The sequence below is a fragment of the Corvus kubaryi genome, unplaced genomic scaffold, assembly GCF_017639235.1.
Source record: "Corvus kubaryi isolate FWS band 111438036 unplaced genomic scaffold, C.kubaryi_AGA036_p1.0 37387, whole genome shotgun sequence".
Classification (NCBI taxonomy): Eukaryota; Metazoa; Chordata; class Aves; order Passeriformes; family Corvidae; genus Corvus; species Corvus kubaryi.
The window spans coordinates 9,839,008-9,862,302 of record NW_024581129.1 but is presented as its reverse complement, the minus strand read 5'-3'; the positions used below and the strand labels follow the sequence as shown (position 1 = coordinate 9,862,302).

Sequence of the window (23,295 nt, the reverse complement as noted above, 5' to 3'; positions counted from 1 at the left end):
AAAAATGTGTTCTGCTAATGAAAATCAAAAGCCAATTTATAGTAGGAGGCAAGACAAAGTGGATGAGTGGTAAACAAATTTCTCTAATAAAATGTTCAATAGGACTCATAATTTAATGAGACATTTTTAAGCCTGTTAAATGTCACCTCTTACCCAGAAGATGGAGCATTATGCTAAAATATTACAAACCAAAAAGTGTAAGTGAACTTCCCAGAGTATAATATTATCCCAACAGACCTTTGGCAGCTTCACTTCTGCTGAAGTGAATACAGCCCATGGGGCAAACAACACCTCAGTGTTCTGGGAGAAAAAAAGAGGGCCTGGAAGTGCTCAGTCTGCTCCAAGTCCACTGTCACACCTTGTCCTTCCAGCCAATTTCTGCCACTGTGGAGTGGGCTGAGTGCTGGGCCAAACTTCCTTCTCTGATTCTTCCTACAGCTGCCCCAGCAAATGCTGCCCAGTTGCAATGATATGATCACTCTAGAAGGTAAGGAAGCATCTCCAGTGAGAACTCAAAGTATTCCTAGCACCTCTCCTGAGCTTCTGTGGGCAGATTCAGAATGCAATGGTCTCACCAGGCGTCAAAATTCATTTGGAGCAGGGCTTCTGGTTTTCTTTCCTTTGAAAGGCATCTGATATATACATGCAATCAGTGCTCTAAGAAATGACCCTACCTGAACAAAATTGAAATAATCAGGGCATTCCCTTCAGCACTACTGCTCTGAACTTAATTGCTAATGGAGACAGAAGTCAAAGTCTGACCTCCAGTCAGGACACCGAGGAGACACAAGTGCTTTTACCTCCCCCCAGAGGACAGAGAAGAGGAAATAGCTGCATAAAGATGAAAATTCAACCCAACTTCTACTGATAGGTGCTTATAAAATTTCTGTTCAATTTTATAAAAATCTTTAAAATACCCATTTAAATAATGTATTTGATGTAATATGTTGAATTACACAAGTTTATCATGCATTGGGCACAACACAAATGTAATACAGTGTATGAGTTTGCTAGTGAATAAGCTTAGAAGCTTAAAAAGAAACAAGTTCTGAAAGCAGAAACTTGATATTCTTCCCTGCTCTCTTTCAATTTGTAAACCAAAGAAGCAAGTAAAAGGGTATTTATTATAGTTCAATTCAGAAGGAAAGAAAAAACAGCATAGAGCAAAACAAATTTTAGTAAAACAAAGTTTATTTTGCAAGGCTAGTAGTAATATTGAAAACCAGGAAGTACTCAAAGCCTAGCCTGCTTCTTAGAGACTTTTATTCCCTACTCAATCTACTGTACACCTAAACTGAACAAGTCCAAATACTGGCTCTTCAGCTTAGCAAGCAGAGTTACCCTTCTGCTGCTTACAAACACTTTGTAAAACACTTTCTTCTTAGGTAGATTTAAAGCACCTCTATATTGGTCCTAAGGGTGGTGACTATATAATTTTTCTCTCCTTTTTCTTTTCCTCTCTCTCTTTTTTCTCCCAACTTCTTGAAATCTATTGTACGCCAGACTAAAAAATTCCAGTCAATGCCTCAGTAAGTGCTTTATTGTGTCCTGCTAAATTAAAGTTTGCTACGTTGAGGTTTGTGAAGTGCCTTACTTGTCTGGGTGCTGGTTTAAAATTTGCCAAGTACCTTATTCTACCTTAATGGTCTAAAGTTTGCAAATAAAAGCTTATTATTGAACCTCCTGAGAATGCTGTTGTTGCTCCCAGAATGAATGAAATGAATGAATGAAATTCTCTTCCCCTTAAACTTGCTGAGCGAGCTGGGCTGTAACAATCACAAAGCAACAGAGCTTCTGAGGAACTTTTCTATAAACAGACTTGCTGCAAACAAAAGTTATATGCTGAGAAAAATTCTAGTAGATCTACATGGCCTTGGTCCACAGAACCACACTTTGGTACATGAGTCTGATGAAGCTCAAGAACAAAACTGTTTAAGGACTTTATTTATTTCACATTTAGCTTGAAAGTAAAAACTAGTGTCTAAATTCAAACAACTTGATGAAGGAAGGGACTACAGGAAAAGGAAGTAACTGTGGGATGGGTACCAAATATATTTTAAACTAAAATCCAGACAGCCTGAAAATAATTTATTATCTGGACAGATCTGACCACTCTAGTTCATTAACTGTTCTCTCATTCAGCCTTCCAATAACCTATCTACCTACAGAATTTCTAGACCTCAACTATACCCAACAGAGCACAAACATTATTTTTGTTTTGTAGTTATTTTTTACAGAGGAACAGCCAAGATTAAGTCACATGAGTCTCTCTGTATGCTGGGTGTTTGTTTACTGGCCACTGAGGAAAAATACACAAGATTTTACACTCTAAATACACTTCCCTGGGAAATAAGAATTGCCATGTAAGATTGTAGGCGGAGCAATGATAGAGCAACTAAAGAAACCGGAAACATAATAAATCATTCTGATTAATGGAAATCATTCACGTCATAGACCTTTCAGAGAAAAATAAAAATAAACCCCAAGCCCCACTGTATTTCTGTGAGTTTTTGACTAAACCCAGCAACACAAAAAATTATGATTTAAAAAAGATCATCCATCATTCTTCCTCTGTGCTGCTACTTTTCACCTAAGGATAAAACAACAAAAAAATCTGAATGCAAATGATTACATTTTTAAGCGTTCAAACAGCCTTTCATCCCAGCTTTATTTACCAATGCTACCCACAGCAGATTGCATTTAAAAATTTCAAATAATTTTCCTTCAAAAAAAGCTCCACAAGCTCCTTTTGAGCTAATAAAACACTATGCATAGTTATGAACAGAAAATAAGTATGTCCTTAGACTTACACAGCCTCTAAACTACCACTCTATTTTCATTAATAGCTTTGAGTATATATGTAAAGACGTATTAAATTAATGTTACTGTTGAAAGTGAATGGTATCATTTTATAAAAATGCCAGTATTTTAGAGAGGTTAGTGCTAGTGCTCTTATTCTCAGCTCCTCACACAGTTACGTAAAGCAACAGCTTCTGAAGACGAAACAAAACCAGGGCAGAATCTCTTCTTGTTCCTAGATGAAAACAATAGTCCCCTTTATGAGTGCACATTTGAAACATCCTCACTTATTCTGAAGATTTAGACTGCACAGAGAGGACCATCTGAAAAATTGCCACAATAACAAATGCACTCAAAATATTGTTTCCAAATCAATCATTGGATTAATCATTGGTGCCCCACAAGCATTAATGTACTACAACACCATTAACAAAATATGTCAGTGTTCACAGTTGTAGACTACTCTGATAGGCAAATAACAAATCTATTAAAATGAAGCATCTCGGGAGCCTCTTTTTGTTACTGCAATATGAAATGTTTCAATATAAGCAATAAATCAAAAAATGTTCACTGAGTTTAACAGAGCAACAAAATTTTTTATGTACGTCCTAGATATCTTTCAGCTGTTAGTAACCATTATACCCTAATTTAGTTTATTAAATACATACTACATGGCAAAATGGAAAAGCTTGAGGCTATGCTGTGAGGAACACCTAACCAGCACACCCTGGCATTGCTGATGAAAGAAACAGTTCTGTATGTCCTGTCATCCATGCAAATAAACAAATCAACAAGGAGGAAACAAATGGCTTTATATTTGTAAACACTGACAAAGCAACATTCAGATTTTACAATTCAGGTTTTGTGAAAAACATAATGTTTCTTTTTTCAATTTTTTAAGTATATTTCACAGTATTTTCTGCTGGGTGAATACATCTTCATGTCAGGAAGGTAGCAGGACATTACAGAGATGGGCTATCTTACCCTGGAATTTCACACAGAGGAATTTTCCATGCCTAGAACCAGCTCAGGACAGCTGGAGCTTTGCCACTGCCACTGCTGTTCAGCTGTTCCTGAGAGGCCCTCTGGGTCTGAGATCCCAAAGTTTGTGCTCTCTCGAGCAGACAGAAAGGAGCTACAGCCTCTGAAAACTTCCAGGACTTCCCCAAAGCCAGCTCTAGTGAACTGCACAGGACAAACATTAGACCTGTCCTTGTTACAGGAGTTTGTGCATGGAATAGGATTTGCCAATATGCTCGGCTGGAATAAAGAAATGCCCAACTTGAACTATAAATCAACATATAACAATTGGATGTGTTTATTTCCAAGGAGTAATAAATTATTTTAGAAAGGAAACAGCATGCAAAAAAATGTATTCTGACTTGCCATAGACAACAAGACAAACAGTATCATTCATATCCCCCTCAGCCTTTTAGTAACACTCATTTCTAGCAGGACAATTCCTGCCACTGGGATTTCTCATAAGGAAGCTGTATTTCCCTAATTTCACCTCAAGTGTCTAAGTATCTCAGAAAACTTCCTTCCAAATTCTGCGTCCTTTCTCCCAGATCATCCAGCTGGGGCAAAACCTATGGAACTGTGCTGAGCTTGGCCCCAATTCTAGTCCATGGCCCCCACGCCCTCACAAAGCAGCGTGAGAGCTGCCCTGGCGCGGGGCGAGCCTCGACAGTGTCACCAAAAACCGGGAATAAAACTCCGTAGCAACAACGTAGGCTTACGAAGCAGGGCATGACTTTATTACAGCGCCGGATGCACGCGGGATAACTCCACCTAACGTGGGTGCAGGGCACAAGAAGGTACACGCATTCATTAGCCAGAAGTACACTTGCTGTGTGATTACACACGTGCGTACAGAACCTTCTACCATCTTCCACGTGGCCCTGATTTTCCGCCCTGGTTCTGAGAGCTGCACATGTTTCTGAACAAACTGGATTGGGGTGCCTGGGCTCGTTACTGAACTCGGGACGTTCCACGGCCGCTACACAAAGCTCCATTGACTCTTGCTGCTGCCCGAGCGACTCACCACACCGCGAGGTCCGCACCCTCCCTGGGCAGCTGCTCCACAGCCCCGCCAGCCTCAAGGGAAACTTCTTCCTCGTGAAACGCCTTGTCTTGTAGGTTATGGCCATTGTCGCTGGGCACCACCGAAGAGTTCTTACAAGTAAGAACTGATGACTATGGCTAAGGTAAAGGTCGAATTGGTAGCCAGCCGCTCGTGCGACTTTCTGGGGTAATCGGGGGAGTCGCGACATGTTGCGGGAGGCGGTGGCGATGAGGGGCAGCACCGGGCGGGCACAGCACGCGAGCCCCCTGAGGAGCCGGCCGCCCTCGCGGCCCGGGCGGGTCGGCCCCCTCAGCGCTCCTGGTGCGAGCCGGCCGGTCCCGTCCCGCCGGCCAAAGGGAAAGCGGTGGTTCCTGTCCTCCTGCACCGCGCAAGGTGCCCGGGAGAGCGACAGATGCGAGCTGAGGGAGCGGCTCAGGGCAGCTCCGCGTCTGCCGCGACAGAGCGGCCCGGCCCGTGCGGGCTTCCTCGGGCGGCCGCGGGCGAGCCGTGGGGCGACGCTCGCAGCCGGCTCCGGGCTTGGCCCGTCCTCCCCCGTCCGGTCCTCAGGTTCCCCTGCCCAGCCCAGCCTCCTGTGTGCCCCCGGGCAGAGGGGACGCGGAGGACCATCGACAGGGTTGGCTGCCTCATTCTGTAGAGTCACGGAATCATCCGGGGTGAAGGAGACCTGTAAGATCAGCCAGTCCAACCGTCAACCCGGGACCACCATAATCACCCCTAAACCACTAAACTATATCACCCAGCACCACATTCAGACATCTCTTAAACAGCTGCAGGGATGGTAACTCCAAAACCTTGGAGCCTTTCCAAACTCCTTGGCTTTGCCAGGGCCAAGGAGGGGTTCGGTCTGGGTGGGTCGCGCTATGGCGGGGGGCTCTGAGGGCAGTGAGGTGGGAGCACGGGCAGGAGCAGCAGCAGGGTTTGCTGCCTTATGGTGACCTGTGACCTGTACCGTCAAAAAATGTGGTGACATTACACCAGTAAGCTGTTGTGAATACCCAGAAGTTTTGCTGTAACAAACTTGTGAAAAACTCACAAGGTGGATGTGGTCACATTGACATGAGGACACATTTCTGTATGGAAGGTGAATAGAAGACTAGTATGTAGGGGTTATGTGAGATTTTCACTGGAAAATTGAACATGTGTAACTGAAACAGGTGTCTTTAAACCTGCATTTCAGAGAGAGGTTGAAATGACAAGAGTCTCTGATCACTGGCAAATTGGTGGAAGAGTTGTCAGAGGGAAAAACCATACAATCCACTTAATTCACTTTTCTTTGTCAAAAGCAGCAGTATTTGCAGTGGAGAATGAACAAGCATTGGCTGGATCATTTTAGTGAAATCTTTCTGGCTACATAGCAGAAAGGCAACAAATGAAGGAGTGCAATGAGAACAAGGCTAGGGTATCCTAGCTCAGTATCTCCTTGCTCTGAGGCCAAAAGCCAGTCCATTTTAGTAGTCTGAGGAGGCTGGGACCTTCTGTGCAATTTGCAAAAACAGCGTGGGTATAGCATGTGATTGCACACTCTAAAAACTAGAAGAAATAGAGGAAGTTCTTCAATTTTTTCAGTATTGCTGTTTCCTGACACAGTGTGTTCATTGCATCTTACAAGGATGGGGCTGCAAGTGGCACACATCCAGAAGAGAAAAGTTAGTGTATTAAGAAGTGTTTGGAAAATGTGATCTGCAAGAAAATACAGAATACATTGGAAAATGAAAAACTGAACTAAATCTAATCTTCCACGGGATAAGAGAGCTTCGGTGCAGATGCAGGGAATAACTTCATGGTCCTGGAGGATAGGATGAGTAGTAACAGGCTTAAAATGCCAGTCACTTGTGAAGCATCAATTTGTGAAGACTGCAACATGTCTTCGAGTGGCTGTGGAGTTTCAGATGGTGTTGAGACTTTTGACAAATGCTTGCTAGGGATAATACAGGTATCATTTATCATTCCATCGGCAGGGGAATGAGCCAGTGACCTAGTGGGCACCAAGCAGCTCAGTGCTTAACTTCTCAGTCATTTGGTGTTGAGTCATGTGGAAAATAGAATTAAATCTAGGTGGATAGCAGAGACAGACACTTCAGGTGAGAAACGGGTACCTTTACCTTTGAAAATGAGATGACAGGTAAAAAACATTAAGAGTATTTTTAACTTGCTGAAGTAAAGTAGAAGCAGTAGAACCAACACGGCTGTGATTTCTGTCCATCACATACTTATGTTTCCTATGAACAAAGGCTTTCTGGCACAGCATGTGTGTGTTCTGTGCTGACCTGAGTACAACTGAGAAGTCTGAACAAACAGCACTGGGCACTGTTAGTGCAGCTCCGCATTTTGCTTAGTGTTCTATCCATTGTCTAAAAATTTCTAAAACTAATGGGGGGACATTTTCACTTTGAATGAGACTCACACTTTTGACACACACATTTTTGACAACTTGATGTTTTCCTGCTCTAATATTATTTAAAATAGGATTTATTTCAAACCCATAAAAAATAGACTTCAGATATGAGTTACTTCATGCATTTGGTTTTTAAATCCAGTTCATTCTTACAGTACACAGAAGAACATTTGCAGAAACATTTGAGAGAAAAAAAATCCATGGATCTAAGGAATCAAAAGGAAGCAAAAGAAATTAGGAAAATAAGGAATACTTCAACAGAGAAGGAAATTTTATATGGCTTGCAAATTAGAGATTTTTTTTTTTAGCCAAGTATCTAAAGTACAATCTGCAAAACTAAGAATTGTGTCAAAAGAAGGGTGTTTTCTAAATCAAATGTGCCTTTGGTGCTACATGTAAAACATAACCAGTTCTGAACAACAGTTAGTGGCTGACAAGAATGTTCCTTTGGTGTAAATGTTGCTCAAACTATTACTTACAGTGTCAAAATCCTGTGCCTGAGATAATTTGCAACAAAAATTCAGATGCAAACCAACATTTAGATGCTGGGAAGCAAGGTGGGGGGAAGGCAGATGATGAAGACCAAAATGCCTAAATATTCCACCATATATTTTTTTCCCCTGTGAAAAAGGAAAAGAGGTTTTTATAAAACTGATGTTTGCAGATGTTCTGCCTTACACAAATCTCAATTTCCTAATTAGGGTAAACATTTAAGAAGTAATGTGCTTAGCTCTGCACCAAGTAGCTTAGTAGGGGAATTGTTGCTCCAGTATCAACACAAAGTTGGTAGTGACTGTAAGGTATTACCTGACTGTAAACACTAGAGAATAATTTCCCCTATGAAATGTTTCTTTTGTAAATGTAGGAGGAGAGACATTTCATTTGATGGTAGTAAGAGAGAGTGTTTCTCAATTGAAGATGGTTCTGACATGCCTCTGAGGACAACTTCTCTGCTGATAAGGCTTAAAGAATCCCTGTTCGTGGGAAAGGTTTTCTATGATATGTCAAAAAGCTCTTAAGTAAAACAGAGACGAGAGGGATCGTCCCAGAATAGAGTAGGAAAAACCCTCAGGCATATCTCAGTGTTATTTCTGCAGAAAAAAAAAAAACATTGGCTTCCTTTTACTTGTTTGTTTCAAGGTAGAGAGCACGTTTCTGTCATTGGAAAAGGAAAAAGAAGAGGAAAGGGGGTAAAATAGCTCTCAATAAGTATCTAAGGCAGTTTAGAAGTGAGAAAATTAATAGCAACAATTAATTAGTCAATAATCTTGGTTCTGTCCTCCTCTTCCCTCTGCCAGCTTTTGTCTGAGGTTTTAGGGTTTGCTTCTCTTAGCACAAAATACTATGTCCCCATTCTATTTCAGAATCAAACTTGCTGCAGCAGTTTAAGGCAGAACACCAGTAATTTAAGTGATAGGATTCCTCCCTCCACTGCTCTCTGTGGCGGTGCGGGTGGCTGCAGTGACCCCGAAGCCAGCAGGATACCCCACCCTTTCGAGGTCAGGCACCAATGTTTAAGGACTGCCTTGATGAGGGTGAGATCCCATCACCCCTTGGTGCGGCTATTTGCCTATTCTAGGCTGGTTGGTCCTTGTTTTCCCCTCCCTATTTTATGTATAAGTTTGTAAATATTCATCTCCCATAGTTGCATATGTATCAGTTCTAGAAGTTTCTCTGTTACTCGGTGCCCCATTGGCTAGCCCCTGTAATCCCTCCTTTGAGTTGCCCCCATTGGTTACCTCAGTGTCAGTCCTGCCTCCTTTGCTTTATCCCGTTGGCTGGGTCCCTTATCCCCGCCTTTCCTGCCCCAAGTATAAAATCCTGGACCCACGTGCATTCTGGGCTGTCTGTCTTTAGTCTCTTCGGGTGTGGTAAGCGTGCTGGTGGAGCCTACACAAAGAGTCTCTCCTTCCTTCTTTCCCTGCGCGCCCTGACAGCCTAGCTCAGGACAAGCTCCTTTGGGTGAGGAGCTCACTCTCCCCCCCTTTTGTGTGTGTAGAGCTGCGGGTGTAGAGGGTGCAGCCAGACCTCCGGGCTTCTTATTTGCCTGGCTCGGGGTGCTCTCAGCCCTCCATTGTAATTATTTATTAAAAGAAAGTGGAAAGGTTGATGGTGGCTTTTTCTTTATTTTTTCTCTTAGAGGACACTGAAAAGGAAGCAGGTAATCCCAGTAAGCAGAGGAAACATCCAGTGTAAATATATTAACGTTGCAGATGAAAACAAGAAAAAGAGTATTTGTACAACGGCAAAAAATAAAGGAAGTCTTCTGGCAAAGGTAACGTGTAGTGTTTGGAATGTTCGAATTCTTTTATGTTCAGTAGAAAGCTTGATTGTGTTATTTTTTGGTGATGTGACTTGAATTCCAGTAGTTCAGCCATGCTGTAGTGCTTGGAGCCTTTTTATGACTGTTGTATGTCACTGAGACATCCTAATTCCAGTTGTTTATTCAATGGAACTGAACTTCCAGTCTGGTGCTTCCCAATGTATGTTACCCCCGTGACTCCCGTGGTCAGTCCCTGATAATGCAGAGGGACTACTGCATAGAAAGGTGGGAGGAAGGTACCAAGGAGGTATGGACGGAGAGCTTAGGTAGTGTTTGGTGGTAGTGGGAAGGTTGAGGAGCCAGATTTGGGGGAAAAATCAGCAGACAATCAAGCAGGACTGGGGAGAAATAGTTGTGCACATGTGCGCACACGTGAGAATGCAGGTGCTCCTGAATGCATTGATTAGATGCCAAAAGTCTTTGGGTGAAGGGAAGTTTCTGTTTTAGCACAGAGGCAGAAAGCAAATCCTTCATGTAGGGAATAACGATCAGGAATTTTTATGTTTTTGAATGGAAACCTTTTTCCCGAGAAAATGCATCACTTGTCATAAAATCTTAATTTTCCTGATATTAGAATGCGCTCTAGTCCTGCTTACACAGACATTTTATTCCTTGTAGCTGGTGTCAAGAATATATGTCTGATGTGTAAAATCAATTTAATAGGAATAATTTAAAATATTTATAAGATATTTAAAATGGTATTGTTCATCTTTATATTGCCATTAGAATTTTTTTATTTCTCAGGCTAACAAGCTTCACTTGCTCATGAGTATTCTGCTTGAAAGTTGCCTCTCAGCAATTTTTGATCATCAGTCCTGTAGAAAGTAAACCCCTTAATTTTGTATGTAGAGAAATCATAAACATTTTTAAAATATTTAAAGCTATATGTTGCACTGCTAATGGTAATACATACATACTGATTTTATCCCTCTAAATTTTAGAAAGTAGAGATACTGTGGCACCTCCTTTATGTAAAGTGACTTAAGTCCAATGGAGAGTGCCAAGATACAAAATTCTGTGCTTTGTACCTGCCAGAAATGCCATATAAACAATAGAAAGAAAAGTAGTACTACTCCTGAAACTTTGGAAAGTTTTAAATTTAGCACTTGTTTCATGTAGGCATTTCAGTGAGTTTAGATTTTTAGATTTGGAACGCAGCTTTTCTTCATTCCAGATTAAATTTATGAGTGGTGAGCAGAGGAATATTTTAAGTAATGACTTATTTAATCAAGAATTGGAACGCTTAAAGGGAAGAATTGAACAAGTAGAATGCACCAGAACCCATGAAGACATAGTTAGAACATCACTAGTAAGTTTCTTTGCATAATTGTGTGAGTGTTTTGTGTGTGAATCACATACTACTATTATGGTACCTTAAAGAAAAAATAAAAAATTTGCATACTTTTGGGGTCTATGTGACAAAAATAAGTTAATAACAGTTCTGTTTTCTATTGCAAGTCTTTCACTGTCTGCTCTTCATGCAACAGTAATACATAACTTCCTTATTGCAGGTGAACTGTGTTAAGCCCTGCTGTGTTTGTTCTCTGTTGTAGAAGTGGTTATCCGAACTGGAGAAGGACATGAATGCTCTCATGGATCCGGGAGGAAGCCATCCCAGTAGTTCTGTTCTCATGTGGGATGCAGATGGCCAAATGGGCATTAATGCTTGCTTGGAAACTAATGGGTGACTGGATGGTTACACTGAAACCTCGTGGCTGTCACAGCTCCCTTGCTGTTGCATTAGGAAAAAATCTGCAGTGCTCATACTGGTTGATCTTCGAGAATTTGCTTTGAGACTACAACATAACCTCTTTTCAGTCTGATTAAACAAATTCAAAGGAGGGGGTGTTGATGACTCCTGCTTTGATGCTGTCCTGTTGGAGACACACTGGAGTTTTTCTGCTGAAGGGCCAGACCTCTTTATTACAAAGTTAAAGTCCCTGACAGCATAATTGCCTCTTTGAGTTACTTTACATCATGCATTTAGTGATTCCCCCCCAGCCCATTGCATAGGAGCCATGAACTGCACATTGAAGACTAATTTCTTAGGCAGTGAAATTGAAAATATGAAACAATAAATAAAAATGTCAGTAACATAGCTACTAATACAAGAGCATTTCTCCTGGGAGATATTGATGTGTTTGTACTAAAATGGTAAGATTGCAACATATCTTTTTTTTGTGGGGACATTTGGTTGTTATGGGGAACAGGAATTTCTCATGTCCTTAGACTGATTGTATTTTGTTGTGCTGAAATTCTTTTAGCTAATATTACAGGAGGTGTAGTTCTGTGAATTATCAGCCTCCTGTTTCATGCTGACCATATATTTCATGTAAAAAAATCTTACAGAAATGAGGTTGTTCAAAAGAAGTCTTTGGCGTCTAAGACTTTTTTTTCTTTCACATTTAAAATTATAAAAGAATTGCATGTGAGAAACATGCAGTCTTGTCCTTTTGTTAAGGCTTTCACATGTTGTACAAAAGCAGTTTCACATGTTCTTGGCCTTCTCCCAAAAACCAAAATATAAAACAAGATAAGGTTCAGTAAGATACTTGCATGCCTCAAGTTTTAAATTTTAATTTGGGGGTTTTAAAACAAGTTAATCCTGGAGTGTGAAGGTTTTAAGATATGTGGTATGTCCTCAAGGAATTAGATTATATTCTAAATAGTTTGCTGTGAATCATCAAGTGTTGCTTTCATTTGCTTGAACTTTTCAATATATAATTCTGCATTTTTACAGTAATTCTGGGTTGTTGTAAGAAATCTTAGCAAACAGATAGTGTTCCACTCTGCCAATTGGTACGTAGTCTTGGATGTACTTGAGTAAAGAGAAGCCTTCCACTAAAATTCTGTATTATCAGAGTGAAATGAAAGAAAGAAAACTTGATCAATACAACAGAAGAAAACCACAATTCTAGTGAATGTAAAAAAAAAATTTTAACATTCATTTTCCAGCAACTCCCTAAATTTAATGCCTGGGGTATAATTATGTAATAATTTAGGCACCCTTAAGGAGAAGATAGTTCTGTGGTATCACAACACCATGTCCATAGCTGTACTGGGTTTGCCTGCAGGGTTTTGGTAGCAGGGAGCTGCAGGGCGGCTTGGCTTCTGTGGGGAGAGAGCAGGGCTTGCATCGGTTGCATCATGTTGGACAGAGCCATTTCAGGCCCACTCCAAAATGGACCTTCCACTGCTCGAAGCTGAACTGCTTTTTAAATTGTGGATACTGCAGGATGTTCAGGACTTGATGGAAAGTTTATCTTTTTTGAAGACCTTTCCAAGGGGAAAGAATAGTGCCAAGCTGGGCTCTGAAGAAGGCTTCTCTTTTGCCACCAGGAGGCTCCATTGTAACGGGATTGGAACAGTGAAACATTTTTCTATAGAAGCAAGTAAGGAACACCAGGAGACACCATCATCAGAAATAAACACACAAAACCCCCAAAACCTGTTCCAGCCGTCCTTCCCCTTTTATCTTCTTTTTCCTCTACTTTGTCCTTTTCCTTCCTCTCCCTCCCTCACCCTCCAAATCTGTCAGGCCTAAAAATGTGTAAAAACATTATTTGATAAAAGGATTTAAACTTTTACCCTAAGAGCTTTTAGGCTTTTAACTTGGAAAGCAGATTTAAGTCTTCAATACTGGTACTTCAAAAATAAGATTTCTATGCTAGAAAGAAAAATGTCTAACATTAAAATGTCTCTCAATATGGCACATTTTTTACTTCTTGCTAATAATATACTAAGAAAATTGAGTCAGTGAATCAGTGCATATATTATGTTCCTACCCTTCTCTTTGTAACAATGTGTGCCCACTTGGTTTAAATGAAGTTTTCTGAACTTTACGTTTATGACAGTAACACAAGCTTTGTTAGAAATAGTTCCACTTCTGCAGGTTTTTGAAGAGAAAAGGAACAAAAGCTTTTTTCTTCAAGTAGAAGCAGTAAAACAGACCAAAGCCTGCACCATATGATAGAGTTTGGGTATCACTGGCATTGTTTCATACTTGCTGACATTTATTACAGCAATTTAATTTCATTAAGGCACCTGCAGTTTTACTCATCTGTGCAATGTACAGCTGTTTTAAAACTAAGTACATGCACAGGTTTGTGACATTTTGGCTAAATTTTTGGGGAAGGATTAAAAAGAACCATGCACACACTTCCCTTTAGAAATTCAGTTAGTGCAGTAATGATCCGACATAAACAAATACCTTCTAAATGCAATGGGAACCTCTTCAGCACTCCTTCTCATAGCACAAGGTGATTCTAAGTTGTTACTACCAGTGTGTCAGGATTTTCTACCTTGGGAAAACCCTACTGGACAGATGGAAACCAAGGGTCAGCAACATGCTGAATATTAATCCGTGAATGTCAGGTAGTCTGGGCCAGTGTTGTTGGTCTGGAAGCTGTACAGACAGCAACAAATCAGCTTATAGATTTAAATGAAGATTTACAGATTTAAAAGAAGGTAGTATGAATATAAAGTAGTCTGAGTGGCTTATTTTTGTTGTTGCACTAACAACTGTTTTTGTCTCAGTGCATAGACTTTCAAGCAGTAGCCAGTCTGCCTCCAGGTATCCACATCTTGCCAAGGATCCTTCTTTGTCCAGTGCTTCCTGAAGGATTTGAAGACCCTCCTCAGAATCGTGAAACTAAAAGAGGCTCATGAGCAAAATCTGGAGGGGATTGGACTGTCAAGGACCCATACAGAAACTGATCCCAAATGTGCTTCCCTATGCAGTTATCACCTGTGTCTGTTCCATTAAAACCTTAGTAGTAATTCTGCTTCACTCTGGAAGCAAATAGGCAAATATGGGCTTTGCCACTTCAGTGCCTTGCTGTTATCACAGGTTATCATCCCAAAAAGAGTTACTTTGTCATTCAATGAAAAGATCTATTTGGATGTTATAGACCATCTGGTGATACACAGTCTGTAACTGCTTTAAAAACTCTTCAGGAGACTCAGAATACCTTACCAAGTGGTCTGCTACTCCTAGTAAGTACTGGACTGTTACTTGCAGTGAGTATCATGTCAGAGCATTATTTGTACTGCAAACAGTATTAATTTCATGTGTCTTACTTATTACAGTGTTACGTTATTCCATTAATTCTATAAGCTTGATTCTACAGCCTTGAAAATGAAGTCTTTTTAAAACTACTTCCACATTTAATTTTCTTCCAATTTATTACTTCAGAGGTGATTGTTGCACATAGGAAAGAAATGAAAAATATAAGAACATTTTCAGCTTCATTATTTTATTTCAGTGATTGTAGGATTCTTAGCTGTCTTTAGTGTTTGGAAAGGTAGAGGCTCATCCTATTCCTGTCCTTAGAAATTACAGGAAGAATTCTTTTCTTTGGTCTGTTTAGCTAAATGGCACAAACTTCCATGATACTCAAGAACAGAAGAGGTCAAGCAGTCCCTCCATTATTTTGAACACATTAAGAACCCCATAAAATCAATTATGTAGCTGGGGTAAAAAGTTAATGTCTAAGCAGCACAGATCCTATCACCTGCAATACTCTTCATAAGATACGGCATAGCAAAGTAATGCCCAACTCTTGTCCTGAGTAGAATACATAAATAAAAACAAACTTTTTTTTTTTTTTTTCCAAGTATCTTGACATAAATATGGATTGTTTTTCCAAGACTGTTTCCTATACTGCAGAGGCTTACTTGCTGGGTGAAAAACATAAAGGTAGATCCACAGGTGCTAGTGACTATTTTAATAGTTGGGACTTACCCCTTTTATTCATTATCATTAGAAGGGAAGAGTTTTACGGGGTTTGGGAAATTAATTCTGTGGAGTTGGGGGAGTGTTTTGAATGGATCTGTACAAACCCATGTGTGCTCTTAGCACCTCAGTGCAAATCCAAAGCTTGGACCAGAGCAGATACAGAAGTCACTCGCCTGTTTCTCACATTATTTGCTCATAGGGTCAAGGCACTCAACCTCATCTTAAAATATATGACTGTTTCTGAAAAATGATGGAAAATAACCAAACCCTTATAACTCCTCAGAGCATTAGTGGATCTTGCATTACTCAAGACCTTCTTTTGACACCATATATTTAAAAATTCAATACACTAATATTTTCTCTGGTTACCCTGAAAGGTCTTCAACAAAGGACAAAAATAATCAGCTTGTGGTTCTAGTACAGGCAGGAAGAATTTAATTTTACCTGTTCACACAAATACTCAACTATTTCTCATTCAACATTGTGTAAATATATCCCAAGCTTAAAGACAAGGTCAGATTGCTAGATGTATTGAGTTTGCTATTACAGCACAAGAATTTGTTTTAACTTTATTTTCATGTACATTCTCAGAATATATAGAGTATAGGAAATGGTATATTTTAAAGGCATATAAGGTAGAAAAAAACCCTAAAATATGTTTGTCCTGCTCAAACTCTAGTTCAGACTGGTTTGGTATTTGTTCACTTGCTGTGCAGAACATTCCCATCTGTTCCATGCGGCATCATGCATGTGCTGGTGTTTGTACACAAGTGGAGGTGTTGTGCATCAGTGTTTGTTGTGTGTGTGCTTTTCACTTTATTATAAAGGGACAGAGCTTTTACTGTGGAATTAAACTATGTGTTCATGTGCATCTACATCTTTATTTTAAGTATTTGCTGTATAAATGACCTGAGCATTATCAAGGCAAGAAACTGAAGCCATCTCTGCAAGTCAGTGGCATAAAAGCTTAACTTAGAATTTTTCAGGAGTGTCCTCAAGATATTAGAGCTTTAATCCATATTTGTTTAAGAATTTCCCTTATTTTTTCATGGTTTAACAAATGTAGCAAAATGCCTAGTTAACAGTCTATCTACTTTCATCATTAAAACTGCATCTATTTGTTTAAGACAAATTCTGCTTGCTAGCAAAAACTCAGGTTTTGAACCTGAAATTTATTCAGCAAACTATAGAAACACTTTTTTAAAAAGTAGGGTAATAATTCTTGAAATTCAGAGCACCCCCACTAAGAGGAAAAACACCTGACAAAATACTAGCATCATGCTAGACTGGGGAGAATGCCTTTTCTTCAAACTGATTTGGGTTTTTTACTATTGTTACTACTTTTACTGTGATGTCCTGCTGCTCATCCTAATTTTTTAATAGTCTTACTGGGCTTTCTTTGCTCCCAAAAGACAAGCAGTACATGCCAAAGCATTTCAGGATGTTGAAGGAATGAAGATGGAATATATGACCCATCGCTCATGTTGGAGACAGTTCCTAAAAAGCTGTGCACCTGAACTTCTACTTTGTAATAAATCAAGGATAAATCTGAAGAAATCAGATAAAATTTCATTATCTGACTACATTAGACATCAACTGCTGTAGTAAGTATTAACTTCAGTAGTTACACTACCTTGTGATACTGAACTTACTCCACTTTAAGTGTAATACCTGATTTAAAACCTATTTACTTTTTTACTGCCTGTGTATTGAGCCAGCTGTAGTGAATATACTGAAATAAATAAATAAATGGTTAAGAGCTTTTCAAAAGTCAAATCTGTACTTAAGCATCAAAGCTGTGACTAACCAGGCCACTTCATTCATTCTCCACATTGATCTCCAAACTCCAAAATCACCATCAGCCAAAGCCAGTATTACACTGCTGAGCAGTTAAGCCTGGTATTACAGCAAAAGATTTAGCTCACAAAACTACTGAAAAATAAAAACCACCAAGTCATGTTATCCTGCAAACCTATCCTGGAATTCATAAGCATAGTAATTGCATTCTGATTTGTTTAGTAGCAGTGTTTAGTTCCAGTAAAGTCCAGAAAGGAATTTAAAATTATTTTTTTTAAGGCCAGTTTCCTAATGGGCAGACTCAGGGAATGCTTTTGTACAGGACACATTAACCCTGAAATCACTACGTGATAAAAGCCCAGTGTAATAATAAACATGTTGAGTTTGGCTGCAAAAACCTGCATTTGGCATTGTTTGATCACCAGTCTGCTTAGAAATCTGCAGATGTAGGCACAGGAATGCGTTTTTGTTTCCCTTTTCTCCCTCCCAGAAAGGCTGCCCAAGGCTAAGCTGAAGGGATTCGGGACTGGAGTGGGGAGTTCCTCACTGCCCCAGCTGTGCTGAGCCCAAGCTGAACAGGGAATTGGCTGATAAGTGCTCCCACCAAAGGCTCTGTGTGCTTAAATTAAATGGGAAAGACAATCAAGAGAAACATTTGCTGGAGTACAAAAAGGACTTGTTTACTTTTGCAAAGCAAGTGGTTTTAATAAAAACTTGATGACATTTACTGCACATTATAAAGAGCAGAACACTGGTCCTGCGCCAGGACAGATGCTCTGAGTGCAGCTTTGGGCTTTATAATTGTTTGCTTTTTCATTGTGATTTGGGCCTCGTTTTTTACATACCCTTATATTTAACATATTTCAAAGGGGTAGATCTGGTCCAGGAATATAGTTAGTATATTGCTTACAAATTAATTTGCATGGGCTTTATTTGGAATCTACTAGAGGCCAGGAACAAACTGCTTAGTAAAGGAAAACCATTTATGATGATGAAATATTTAAAAGAAATAACTTGGCTCTATCTTGCTCCAACCCCTGACCTGGAGGTGCCAGGCATTTCACTTCACCTGCCTTCTTTTTTTTTTTTTTAATTCTGTTTCATATCAAGAACACAGTACATTTTTAGAGAAACAATACCTTTACTACAAAACCATGTAAATGATTATATACAAAATGGTTACTGGAATTTGGTTTTGTACTGCAGTGACAGAAATAACTAGATGCTGACATTTATTTACGCTTCCTTAATACTAAGTACATCACTCCACTGATCAGGGTAAAGGCAAACGCAATCCAGGCTAAGACGAAGGAATAGCCATATTGGCCTTTGGAAACTTCCATTCCATATCCACGGCTCTGGTGCAGTTCTTCATGCCTGTCTGTGTAAATGGAAGCTGCAATCATAACACACAGACCTGCAGGAGGAAGAAAATAATAAAGGTTAGCACCTTAAAATATTATCAATACACACAACTATTCACTGTCTCTCTTCTGTCAGCTGCTCCCACCAATGTCCTTTCTTTGCAGACACTCGTTTTCCATCTTCAAACTAACCCGGAAGCATTTCAAGACGTTTTCAGTTTCTTTAGCATGCTTTAAGTTTGAAGTGCTGTTGTGTATCTATGTCATTTGCAGTGAACAGAAAATGATTCTGAACATCTGGTTAGTTTTAAAGTCTGACAAAAAACAAAGTGAGTACTTGCCTGTAACGATTACAGAGTTATTTAATGTGTACAAGAAGTTCAGAACCTCAAATTCTTTCCCTTCAAAGTTTAAATTACTTTATTCTGAGCAGTGATGACATCCATGTTTTACCTGCCTAAATATTACAGAATGGAACAGTTCACTGTTTAAACAAATATGAAGGATAAGATATGGCCTCAAGAGCACTACAGAGTTCTCAAGCAGCTCATTCTTTTTGAAACCTTTTCCCCCTTTCCTACTTTTACGAAAACATCATTAAAGTCAAAAGTGTTGAAAAATCACTCACATGACAGGAGCTGGATGATAGAGGTTAACACAAATCTTTCTCCTTGCTTTAGACGGAAGAGTTGAAGAATGAAAACCAGAAATGCCACACAACAGAGAATCGTAGACAGGATCATGGCAGCTTGAACAGCCTGAATTGACTGATACTCTGCAAAAGCAAAGCAGCCTTGATTAAAAATAGTTTCTCTCTTTGCCTACTCCTGCAAGGAGTAAAGGGGCAGAGCTGTGTTGTGTGAGCAGTTCAGTAGATGCAGCAAAGCAGTTGTGTGTGCATTGCAGAGGCTGGTCCTCTTTGCTTCCTTGGTATTAATGCAGCCAGTGGTTTAGACTTCTAAAAGCTTCTCATCAAACTGAATGAGAATACTGAAGAGACTACTTCTGCCACACCACATCCTTTGCTGCCATCGATGTCCTAGAAGCACAGTGAAACCACCAGCTATCCCAAACAGCTTCCAAATGGAGACCCCAGCCCTCCACCAGACCTGGAGACAGCTCTGCCCAGGAGGATGTAACCAGACAGGATATCTACCCTTGGCACAAAAGGTTCCTCTCATTCAGGCTTTTCATCCTGTCAGTTACTTCACTGTAACTGGGAGCTGAAGTATCCAATACATTTTTAACCATGTGCAGCTGCTCTGTGTAACTTCGCAGTCCCGAGCTGTGTCACACAGCTGAGCTCCCATGGCTCCTCTCCTCCAGCACAGCCATGCTGCAGGCAGGAGCCCTGGGAGCAGCAGGCACACCTCAGCCATCCCCCTCATCTCCCCAGGGTGGGTACCTGACTGCAATGGACACACAGTAATACAGAGAACAAATGCAAACCCTTAAATCCGTGTTAGCTGAGATACCCTGTGTGGAGTGGATCGGCTCACTGCACATTACAGGCCCTAAACCAACCTGACGCTTGGAAAATAAAATTACTTCATGGGTACACAGTTCTTCAAATTATGTAGCTCTTTAATGTACACACAGACTGAATGTCGAGAAATAAATAGAACATTTGAGAATACTTCCAATTTTTGTAAAGCAGGATATTACACTAGGCTGTATATTAAGACCTCTTTGTAAAAACTGCATCTTGTGTTTTCTTCCACTTTTTCCCCCGTTCTTGTACACAGTCAGTAATCTCAGGTTCTTTAGTTCAATTCTGAGGCAAATTCTCTCACTTCAGATGACTTCACTGTTGTTACCTATCTAATTTTTTAAGAACTCGTTAGCACTCATTGTTAGTTGTTTGCATTTACTCTCTTGCACTGGTCTCTTAAGTGCACATGACAGCTCCTTCTGCTTTCCTCTCACAGAAACTGTTAGAACAATTGTCTTTCCAAAATGAAAACCAGTATTAAAGTTTTTAAAAGACCTGCCTAGTTAGAACATGCAGAGATTTTCAAAGAATTATACAACTCTCCTTGCAAATTTCATAGCAGTTTCACCACATCTGCTGAAGGAACATAGACACAGGCATGGAAAGACACTCACCATTGAATTCATCAGTGATAGCCATACAGATGCTCGTATTCGTGGCACACATTCTCCAGACATCTGTAGAAAAGTTATCTCCCACCCACCAGGCCTGCAAAATAAAAGTAAAGGACTCTTACAGGGAAAAAAACCAAACAAAACCCACAAAACTCCTTCATTGTCCAAGTGTCTACTGATCAGGTAAATCAGCTGGAACAATTTTCTGTTCATTTTTGGATACTTAACCACTCAAATGAAATGTGAGATCTCATGGCAGTTTGGAATAAAGGTTATATAATTACCCCCAAGTCATTCTCATTTTAGACCTCTGTGAAGTAGGTAAGGGAATCTTAAACATCCCAAAGCACAAGGGATTTCCACTATTTGGTCAGAAATTTTGGATAGTGAGTGATTGCTCACTCCTTGAGACGCCTAGACAAAGTGTGCTTTGTTCACCCAGACCCTGTTTAGGATGCACACCTCTCTGAAGGTAAAGCATGTGCTAATTTGCAGGAAATAGCATCACCTGTGAAACAGAAGTCCCTTATAGATGTCCTGGTTCCTGCCACCAAAGTGATTAATCACAATGCAATGCAGCTGTGCTGAGGTACACTGTGGCATCTGTCTGGTAATGGCTGGTGACAAATTAAGATCCCCCTGAGGTTTTAACATTCAAGGCAAGATGGTACTACAGTGTCTGAACAGATTTTTACAGTAGCCTGGAAAATGACAAGGTCTCCACAAGTGGCATTTCCTCAGGAAACCCATTCCCATTCCAATAGCTACCCAGGCCTTTGTTTTGACTAGAGCTGCAAAAAATATGACACTTAAGTACGATTCCTGGTAGGATCTGCTGCTTAAATAGATATTCCAGAAGCCTCAGAGCTTACTGTGCAGCTTTGCAAACAGTACTGCAGTAAAAACTATAATATATTATGGTAGTAGGCATATGGATAAAAGGAACACTGTGTTTCAACAAAAATACTTACTTTCTCAGGATGCCATTCGTTTGGGTTTTACAGTTCAAGTTAATATATTATTTTTCATCTCTGAACTCTATATAATATATAGATACATAATATCAATTCTAATAGAAGATGGTTGCATGGATAAAAGTTTTAATTGTTCAAAAGTAGCTAATGACACAAAGCAGAGTGCATAGGGTTTTACTTTTGCAATAATTTGGTTTGTGCGTAGCAGATTTGAACTAAGAGTAAGTTGCTTTGTCTACTGTCTTTGCTTTCTAAATATTCAAGGGAGCAGCATAAGACAACCTGCTCTAGTGCTCAAATAATGACCTACTTCCATGGAACAATCAACCAGCTGACTAAAATGTAACATCTGAGTTTGTACAATTTTGCAATAAAAAGTTGTGGGTAACACATCATTTCACTTAGAGCATAGTCTTCACTAAACAGTATTTTCAGGAGCAAATTTTTTAATATCAAAAGCCTGTACATACATCAGACCTCATAGACAGATTTCAATGCACAGACTACTGATCAGGATAGTGGACTGTTTTGGAAAATGGAAAATTCCATTAAAAGTTAGATATAAATATTGGAGGGTAAATTTTTTCTGATCACAAAAATAAAATGGAAATTTGAAAATAATGCAACATAAAATATTCTAAAACTTTGTGCTGAAACTGCTTCAACTTAATGGACACAAACACATTCATGGTGTCTCTCATGATTTAACTGGGCATCTGGGACAGACACTTGTGAGGCAAAGCACACCTTGACTAAAATTATCCCCACACATTAATCATCAGCTGTTTGACTTCATGTACTTGACACAAAAGGACAGTGGATTTTCCCCCCCTCTCTCCCTCATATCCAGCTGAACCATGTCCCCAGGGCTACCCTGTAAATATCCTCCCTGGCCAAGTCTCTCCCAGGGGAGAGGATCTGCTGCATGCCTTGAGCTTACAACATGATGCCATACAAATATATGGCATATGCATGGATAGCCTTATCCACCTTTGTTATAGAAAGCTCTAAGAACACCAGTGTGCCTAACAAACTTAGGTCCTCTCAGAAAGCAAGCTGAAGATACAGAAGAAAAACTTAATTTATGAAGTAAAGAAATCCCTGTGTGTTTGAGAGAAAACAAGAAGAAATGACACTTACATTGTCAATAGTTGAGATGAACAGCAGCGCTGCTGAGGTTATGTGAAACACAATAATGAAGGCCAGGAGAATCAACATCCTTGCTCTGGGGAGGCTTTAGGCTGAGATAAATCTGTTGAACATAAGAAAGTATATGAACAATCTTTAAAAGCTGTCAGTGGATCAACCTGCAGTTACGGTGCTGTTAGAGACAGGAACATCAGATGCACATGTTCCATTTCCAGAGATACTTAGCTGGCATCACGGCTGTTAAAATGAATCACAACTTGAAATGAAGCCAAGAGATGCATTTTGCAACCTTCCAGAGTGATGGCTGCCGTGAATAAACACATAAAGAAGTTTCATTCTGTGTGCTTCTCCAGCAAGGATGGAAAACTCCTTCATGTTGGCTTTGAGAGAAGTGCTTTTCAAATTACAGCCTCATGTGTAGTGATGCTAGAATTTCCACTGACTGTAGTAAGGGTCTTGTTTCAACCATCCTTCCAAAGAAGGAAGGACCAGATTTCAAAAGGATGCTTGTAGAACAAAATTAAGTGCATCAAGAACTACCTCCTACATTTAGTAACACCTATGT

At 39.9% G+C, this 23,295-nt stretch overlaps 2 protein-coding genes across 8 annotated transcripts in view; one reads left to right on the top strand and one right to left on the bottom strand.

Moving 5' to 3' along the window:
* Positions 1–4,146: 4,146 nt before the first annotated feature.
* LOC121669129 lies at positions 4,147–16,211 on the top strand. Of its 7 annotated transcripts, XR_006017618.1 has the most exons (5): positions 9,158–9,242; positions 9,421–9,555; positions 10,778–10,912; positions 11,157–11,757; positions 14,140–16,211. XR_006017618.1 is itself a non-coding variant. In XM_042037631.1 (4 exons), the coding sequence occupies exons 1-4, from the start codon at positions 4,992–4,994 to the stop codon at positions 11,289–11,291; spliced, it is 420 nt and encodes a 139-aa protein (XP_041893565.1). In that variant the 5' UTR covers positions 4,147–4,991; the 3' UTR covers positions 11,292–11,444. The 7 variants fall into 7 exon arrangements, 3 of the variants coding, with proteins under 3 accessions (XP_041893565.1, XP_041893567.1, XP_041893566.1); XM_042037631.1 differs by lacking the exons at positions 9,158–9,242; positions 14,140–16,211 and adding an exon at positions 4,147–5,006 and having other exon boundaries at positions 11,157–11,444; XM_042037632.1 differs by lacking the exons at positions 9,158–9,242; positions 14,140–16,211 and adding an exon at positions 5,148–5,663 and having other exon boundaries at positions 11,157–11,444.
* The window catches only part of EMP2 (epithelial membrane protein 2), a 21,137-nt gene continuing 13,594 nt past the window's right edge, over positions 15,753–23,295 (bottom strand). The window contains exons 2-5 of the mRNA XM_042037634.1: positions 22,722–22,833; positions 20,608–20,701; positions 19,130–19,276; positions 15,753–18,554 (exon numbers count right to left, since the gene is read on the bottom strand). Coding sequence (XP_041893568.1) covers positions 18,370–18,554; positions 19,130–19,276; positions 20,608–20,701; positions 22,722–22,799 — 504 coding nt within the window. The 5' untranslated portion in view covers positions 22,800–22,833 and the 3' untranslated portion in view covers positions 15,753–18,369. The remainder of the gene's footprint in view (positions 18,555–19,129; positions 19,277–20,607; positions 20,702–22,721; positions 22,834–23,295) is intronic.

Coding starts and splice junctions, on each gene's coding strand:
- LOC121669129 (XM_042037631.1), top strand. Junction 9,556..10,777: donor AAGGAAGTCTTCTGGCAAAG/GTAACGTGTAGT, acceptor TCTTCATTCCAG/ATTAAATTTATGAGTGGTGA. Junction 10,913..11,156: donor ACATAGTTAGAACATCACTA/GTAAGTTTCTTT, acceptor TCTCTGTTGTAG/AAGTGGTTATCCGAACTGGA.